The 8,299-nt window shown below is 43.9% G+C and overlaps 1 protein-coding gene across 1 annotated transcript; it reads left to right on the forward strand.

The window, feature by feature from the left end:
- The first annotated feature begins 7,033 nt into the window (after positions 1 to 7,033).
- Positions 7,034 to 8,032, forward strand: LOC141999272 (olfactory receptor 52E4-like). The gene has a single exon (XM_074972552.1). It carries the CDS (start codon positions 7,034 to 7,036, stop codon positions 8,030 to 8,032), a length of 999 nt encoding a protein of 332 aa, XP_074828653.1.
- Positions 8,033 to 8,299: the final 267 nt, after the last annotated feature.

An 8,299-nucleotide genomic window follows, 5' to 3' on the forward strand; every position in this document is an offset into this window, starting at 1 on the left:
AGAGTCCTTATGGATAGTAGTCGCATGCTTGAATAGTAACAATATAGTGGTCGGGATAGTCTACTGACCACTTGACCAGGACCACTTGACCATGTGATGGGTTGGATCACAGAAACCCCCTTGGGGCTGCCAACTGATGTGCCAAGACTACTTCTGCCCCTGCTTTCCCTGCCAGCCTGGGACTCCAGCAACCTGCCTTGTTGAGACAGACACACCAGTCTGTTCCAGCACAGACCCAGGGTCTGAACCACATGCCCCAAAGCTGCAGACTTAACTGAAAGCAAATTAAGAAGTGTTCCTTTCTTTAAAACTCAGATGCCCAACTCCCAAATGGGGTCCAAACCCCAAATAAATCTGTTGTACCCTGTATAAAGCTTATACAGGGTAAACTCATAAATTGTTTGCCCTCTATAACACAGATAGAGAGATATGCACCGCTGTTTGCCCCCCCCCCCCCCGCCCCCCACACACCCAGGTATTAATACATAGTCTGGGTTAATTAATAAGTAAAAAGTGGTTGTATTAAATACAGAAAGTGGGATTTAAGTGGTTCCAAGTAGTAACAGACAGAACAAAGTGAATTACCAAGCAAAATAACATAAAACACGCAAGTCTAAGTCTAGTACAGTAATAAAACTGAATACAGATAAAATCTCACCCTCAGAGATGTTTCAATAAGTTTCTTTCACAGGCTGGACACCTTCCTAGTCTGGGCACAATCCTTTCCCCTGGTACAGCCCTTGTTCCAGCTCAGGTGGTAGCTAGGGGATTTCTCATGATGGCCGCCTCCCCTTGCTGTGTTCCACCCACTTATATATCTTTTACATAAGGTGAGAATTCTTTGTCTCTCTCTGGGTTCCCACCCTCCTTCTCAATGGAAAAGAACCAGGTTAAAGATGGATTCCAGTTCAGGTGACATGATCACATGTCACTGTAAGACTTCATTACCCACTTGCCAGCAAACATGTATACAGGAAAACTTACAAGTAAAATGGAGCCATCTACAGATAATTGTCCTGGTTGATGGGAGCCATCAAGATTCAAACCACCATTAATTGCACACACTTTGCATAATTACAAGAGGCCCTCAGAGTTATATTTCATATTTCTAGTTTCAGGTACAAGAATGATACATTCATACAAATAGGATGGCCACACTCAGTAGATTATAAACTTTGTAATGACAGGTTTTAGAGTAGCAGCCATGTTAGTCTGTATTCGCAAAAAGAAAAGGAGTACTTGTGGCACCTTAGAGATTAACAAATTTATTTGAGCATAAGCTTTTGTGAGCTACAGCTCACTTCATCGGATGCATTCCACTGCTCATGAAAGCTTATACTCAAATAAATTTGTTAGTCTCTAAGGTGCCACAAGCTTTGTAATGATACCTTACAAGAGACCTCTTGAATGAAGCATATTCCAGTTACATTATATGCACACTCATTAGCATATTTGTATAAAATCATGTAAAGTGCAACATCACAACCCAATGCTGGGAGCTTACGAAGGTTTGTCCTGGAGGGGAGCTCAGGTAAGGGTGATGGAATCATAGAAACCACTACAGAGGTGGGTGAGATTTACCTTAACACTGCAGCAGGAGGTAACACCACCTCACGGAGGGAGGAGGGTGTAGCACCTATCAGCGTGACAACTGTCTAGGCTGTTAGCTCTGAGGCAGTTATGGCTAAGCAGGGGATAGATCTCACCCTAGAGAGCATTGGGGTATGTGTCTTAGAGGGGGGCCCAGAGTAGGAAACTGAGGGAGGACTAGTGGGAGAACAGGAATTATTTTCTCACTCATCACATAGGGGAGGATACCCAGGACAGAATGGCTGGTTAAGCATCTGTGCACTCAGGCACTCAACCCATGGCTCAGGTTTTGAGAGGAAGCTGTGTAACTGACTTCCCAAGGGAGCAGTCACACCACGGACCTCCTGGGGATAGAGAGGGGTGACGGAGGGTACTTCAATCCAGGTCCTGATTATTCAGGAATTTGTTCCTGATGTGCTTGTGAAAACTAACTCTCTCTTTAAGACAGGGTGTGGATCCCACTGAAGAAAGGGTTGTCTGTGGAAATGCTAATGACCCACCTGACACAGGGGAGAAGGAAATTCCGTGCGCTGCTAAGACACAGAAAGCATCTGTGAGAGAACTTCTGGCACAAGACACACCTCTTAGCCCAGAAAGCACAGATCCCAACCCTTTATGAATGGGGTGAGGAGTCCCACTGCGTAGAGAGGGGATCACAAGAAAAGCCCAAAGGGGGAGGAGGATTTTGTTTGCATGGATTTCTTTGCATGCATAACCCTGGGTTTGGGAAGCTGGGTTTGGGAACCACAGAGGGCTAGCCAACGCTCAAATTCCCTTTACATCCTAACCCCACCAGATACCGGTATACCATGACCCCAGAGATTACCTTTGACTGAGATCCCTACCAACAGGTTTACAAGATGCCCAGTTTTCAACTGAACACTTGGTTGAAAAGGGACCCTCTCCAGCCCTCCCAACCAGGTGAAAATGAGAGAGGGAGGGAAGGAGAGGAAGATCAAGCTACTGAGGGAAGTCAGGTGGAGTGAAAGGGGTGGGACCTCGGATAAGGGGCGGGGCAAGGATGTTTGTTTTTGTTAGTCAAAAATTAGACAACCCTTCTGAGAGGGACACTGAGGGGAAAGGAAAACCACTTACTAAACACATGCTAAGGTTCAGAGAGGAGTTGAAAATCACAGTGGGTTTTGAAGAAATTAACTGTCGAAGCAGAAGGTGTAACAAAATAAAAAGTCTGAGAAAAGTGTAGCTCTGAAAAAAGATTTTGTGTTATTGTTCAATCTCATGATGCAAAGTTTGTTGCTAATGATAAACCTTATAACAAAGAGTTCGATACTGATCGTAACTCTTATAAAAAGGTATAATGTGTATGATTTTTGAGGAAAGCATTTGGACATGGTAGAAGTAGTAAACAAGAAACATTATGGGGATACTGCTTCTCAGCTAACACCTATAAACAGGCTCAAAGTTTCTCACAGTAGGGAAACCATAATCAACATGGTCTGCTGTGTGGAAGGGGAAAGTGAAGCACCCCCACCTCATGGCATTGATGAATATCTGTATTGAGTTTTCCCCAGCTGGAAAAGTCCAATGTTTAACAATGGTACACAGAGACAAAGAGAGGTTCTCTAGCGACCCAGAGAAGGCACATTTGCTGACTTTTAATATCAATAGGCTGATCTACAAAGAGTTAAAAGGTACATAGAACTTTGCAAGAACGCCTGTGGATAACACTACAATGATTGCGACACTTGAATGTGTGAAATGCAAAATAGCATATGCTCAGGAATATGGGCTTGTTCATTGTCCTCTGCTCATTGAGGGAGCGGCAGAGTGTGAGTCCATTTCCTTCTTTTCATGCGCTCAGTTACTGACAGAGAAAGCATGGTCTTAGTAAGGAAGTCAGGATCCTGGATACTATCTGTTGTTATCCGTGTGACCTTGGCCAAGTCATATCTCCCTTTGCCCCAGTTTACCTATCTGTATAATGGGGAGATGATCACAGTGACTTTCCTTTGCTCGGTATTTTGAAGATCCTTCAGTGAAAGGTGCTGCATAGTATGGCGATAGTTAATGATGAGAATTACTTATCCCTGATCACTTAGCGATAGCCCTGTGTACCTGAAAAAAACTGCTAGCGTCTCCCCTTAGTCACCTTTCTCCAGATCTGTTTGTTTATTATCTACCCATACGTCCTGTGTATTTACAGGCTATCAGACCCTCTGGAGACCTAGGCATTATCCCTAATTTTCTTACTAATGAACTAGAATTTTTAAATATACACAAATACACAGCAGGCAATTCCTCTCTGACTCAGCACAGAGCCCAAGTGTTCTCATCTCCCTTTGGGAAGGTCCCTTAATTACTGTTTACTGCTAAAGATGGATAAAGAGCACAGAAGCAGAGACATGGAAAGAGAGAGATTGGCTTGAATCTCTCTGGTCTCGAGCCTGTTTGTTTGCTTCTCCACTAGAGGCTGAGCAAACTCCCATGGGATTGCACAGAGCTTTGTTATAAATAGTGCACACCCCCAATTTGGCTCTCATCTTGGGTTGCACCTGCAGAAGCTGGGGTGAGAGAGGTGTAGGACACGGCTACCTGAGGGAAGACACTTCTGTCTCAGCATTCACGGGTACCCATCTCTTTCTGAGGAGCTCCCCTCTCAACAAACCCAGGGAAACATGCGCATGGTGCAATAGATAGTAAGTCTGGGGTCCTTTCCCCTCTGCACAGCCATTAAATATCCCAGGTCCCTGCCAGAGCTGATGAGTTTCCTCCACTCTCATGGGCCAAAATGTCCCTCACTGCTGTTTCCCCGCCCCCCAGGCTGTCTGATGGGCTCTATCCCGGAGGTGGCTGTATTTCGGTGGGCACAGAGTATCCTTCAGGATCACAGGCAATAGTAGACTTACACTACAAGGCCAAATTCTAAGGCCCTGGCCTGTATTTTGTTCAGTCCCCACGCAAGAAAAACTCCCCTTTGAGTAAGAGCAGAGGAAAGATCTCAGGAGCCAACTGTGTGTTAATGCACAGACACTGTCAGCTCCTCCCCTTGCATTTCAGGGCTCTGGTTGTTAACAGGATGACTGTTACCTGACTTATATATGCTGGGAAGTATGGAGGTGCTCGGGCTCCTCACTGGAAAAATTTCCACAGGCCAAATATGTATTATTTAAACTATTTTCTTATCAATTTTATAGTTTAGAGTTTCAATGTAATTCAGTGTTCACTTGTCCGTGTTTTATGAGACATAGCAAATATAAATGCCTTATCTACTTTCTTTATTGATAGATTCTTAGGGCCAGAAGGGACCATTCAATTATTCAGTCTGACATCCTGTAGAACACAGGCCATTAAATTTCACCTAGTTACCCCTGTATTGAGCCCCATGACTTGTGTTTAACTGAGGCCTGCTCTGTGGTAGTATTTTACATCTTTGAATCATAGAGCCAAAGGGTTAGAAGATACCTCAAGGCTCAGGTAGTTTAAACCTCTGCAAAGATGAAAGATGTGTTCTGTATAAACCATTCCAGACAGATGGGCATCCAGCCTCCTTTGGAAAAGCTCTAGCGAAGCACCTTCCACAGCTTCCTGAGGCATCTGTTCCATTTTCCTCCTGTTCTTCCTGTTAGGAAGTTTTTCCTGAGATTTCATCTAAATCTGCTATGTTGTAATTGAACCCATTGCCTCTTGTCCTCCTTTCAGTGGGAAAAGAGAGTAATTTTTCTCTATCCTTTTTTATGGCTTCCTGTCACAGGCCACACAGGTTTCTTCCCCCTTCTCCCTGCGCCCTGTGCTTGAGCTGGCAAAAGAAAAGGTCTCGGATGCCTCTTGCAGGTGCTTCAGCCATGTTCCATTTTTTTAAAAAAAGAACAGGAGGACTTGTGGTACCTTAGCAACTAACAAATTTATTTGAGCATAAGCTTTCATGGGCTACAGCTCACTTCACCGGATGCATAGAATGCAGCATATAGTTATTAGAAATTTATACATACAGAGAACATGAAAAGGTGGAAGTACCCTTACCAACTCTAATTGGCTTATTAATTAAGAGGAGTTTTTATCAGCAGGGGAAAGTGATAATCATGATGGCCCATTTCGTAGAGTTGACAGTTTTTCTATTTACTTCCAGGTAATTGATGAAAATATTGAATAGCATCGGGCCTAGAAATGATCTCTGCACAACCTCATTAGAAACGTCCCCTGTTCCCCCCCCACCTCCGACAATGGCCCCTTGACAACAGCTTTCCGAGATATGTCAGTTAGGCAGTTGTTAGTCCATTTTACATACCCTCTACTGATGTTGTATAGTGTTCAGTTTTTATCTGAATGTTTTTCCCTAGTAAATCAAATGCTTCAGAGAAATCAAACTTTATGTATCTGAGTGGTCCCTTTGATCAACCAAACCTGTACTCTCATTAAGGGATAAAAATGCTAATCAACTCTGTTGTTGATTGGCATTAACTAAATTCCTAGACTTTATTTTAAAGAATCCAAGACAAGCTTTTCCGTTGTTTCCGAATCTTGTCAAATCTTTTTTTAAAACTTTCCATTTTCTTTTTTATGTTTAATACAGAACTGCCCTGTATTCGTCTCTCTTTTTTTGACTCTGCTGCTTGATGATTGTTTATTTCTGGTTCCGAATGAGATTTGTGGTAGATCGGTCAGTTCGTAACCCTGGTGTTTGTATCTCTAAGGTTCTACTGTAGATGCTCTTAGACTCCCTCCTTGACTGCTAATGGACTGGAAAGTATTTTCTCACCTCATGTGATATGAGTAACTCATACTGCTTCTTTCCAAATGCAGAACGAATATATTTACTGAAGAAATCTACCTTTTTTGCAACATTAACATGTTTTCTTTCTCCCTCTAGGAATTGGCCTAAACCTTTTCGAGGATTTCTTTTGTTCTTAATATACTGAACAACCTCCTTTGTGATCCTGAAATCTGCCACACATGGATTTTTCCCTCATGTCTTTAATGTCCATGATCAATTTTCACAACTTCAATTTCGTATTATTTGCTATTTATTTACCTTTTTTTTTCATGAGTTATATATTGCTCTTCTCCCTCCCGCCCTGCTCTACTTAATAAATGTTTTCGGTTTGACACTGAATCACGTGTTTCTCCAAAGCTGTCCACTTCTTTGACTATGGAATTGTGAATTTCTAGCTATCTAATAAATGCTTCTTATAGAATTCCAATTTTCCCTTCCCAATTTTCTGTCTAATTTTTTCCTCCCAATAAGTTTTTCCAACATTTTGCCTCAGCTTTGAAGAACTAGCTCTTGTGAAACACTAAGTGCCTACAGATATTACTGGTTGGGAATAGTTCTCTGTTTGACCATTTGAATGTAATCAGCTCTATTTTTTTTATTTTCCCCTCCTCTATCACACACCCCTTTCTTGTCTCTCAATCCAGGAATATTTACTGCGACCATCACCCGAGACCCTGGGCACATACAGAAATTCCAGTGAATGTACAATATATGCAGGAGACACCATTCTGCCTCAGAGTTGGACACCTTCTCCCCTACTCCATGTCAGTTTCCAACACAACTCACTTCACCAACCCCTCCACCTTCATCCTGCTGGGCATTCCTGGCCTGGAGGCGGCCCATGTCTGGATCTCCATCCCTTTTTGCACCATGTACGCCATAGCTGTCTTTGGGAACTTCACAATCCTGTTCATTGTGAAGAGGGAGACGAGCCTCCATGGGCCCATGTATTATTTCCTCTTCATGCTGGCTGTCACCGACCTGGTCTTGTCTACGTCCATCCTGCCCAAAATGCTGAGCATCTTCTGGTTGAATTCCAAGGAGATCAATTTCAGTGCCTGCCTCACCCAGCTGTACTTCATTCACTGCTTCTCAGTGATGGAGTCTGGGATCTTTGTGGCCATGGCTTTTGATCGCTACGTGGCCATCTGTCATCCCCTGAGACATTTCACCATCCTGAGAAACTCTGTGGTGGCCAAGATCAGCCTGGCCGTGGTGCTGCGTGGAGGCATGCTTGTACTGCCCTTTCTCCTCCTGGCGAGGCAGTGGCCATATTGCAGAACCAACATCATCCCCCACTCGTACTGTGAGCACATAGCCTTGGTGAAACTGGCCTGCGCAGACATCCGCATCAGCAGTTACTATGGCCTCTTTGTGTTATTTTTTGTGACCGGTGTGGATGCGTTTTTTATCGCCATGTCCTATATCCAGATCCTCAGGGCCATCTTCAGCCTTCCCACAAAGGATGTCCGGATCAAGACTTTGGGGACCTGCAGCTCCCACCTCGGTGTCATTTTAGCCTTTTACATCCCAGTTCTCTTCTCCTTACTCACACACCGGTTTGGGCAGAATGTGCCCCTTCATTTCCATATTCTCATGGCCAATGTGTACCTTCTGGTGCCCCCCATGCTGAACCCCATCATCTACGGGGTGAGGACCAAAGAGATTCGGGACAGGCTGCTCCATCTCTTTACTCATAAAGGGATTTAAATGTTTTCTGCTGGTGCTCTGGATCTCAGAAAAAGCTCTGTGTGGAGCTGGCTGGTAATATGGTGCTGGGCCCTCTTCCCTGTGTCACTTCTTAGACAGTCAAAAAGACATTAAATCCTTTCCTGGCCTTACTGTGCTGAGTCAGCGTGACAAACATGGAAATCGTTCTGTGTTCAACTCCTTAACTTATCGGGATTGCACCTTTATAATTTCTGTTAAATGTACCCCTGAGGCTTTGCCCTCTGCCCAATTACTTCCTCCAATGTC

This window comes from Natator depressus, chromosome 1 (genome assembly GCF_965152275.1).
Source record: "Natator depressus isolate rNatDep1 chromosome 1, rNatDep2.hap1, whole genome shotgun sequence".
Lineage (NCBI taxonomy): Eukaryota > Metazoa > Chordata > Testudines > Cheloniidae > Natator > Natator depressus.

Bases quoted from the DNA above. Each gene is read 5' to 3' on its own strand.
- LOC141999272 (XM_074972552.1), top strand. From the start codon at position 7,034: ATGCAGGAGACACCATTCTGCCTCAGAGTTGGACACCTTCTCCCCTAC.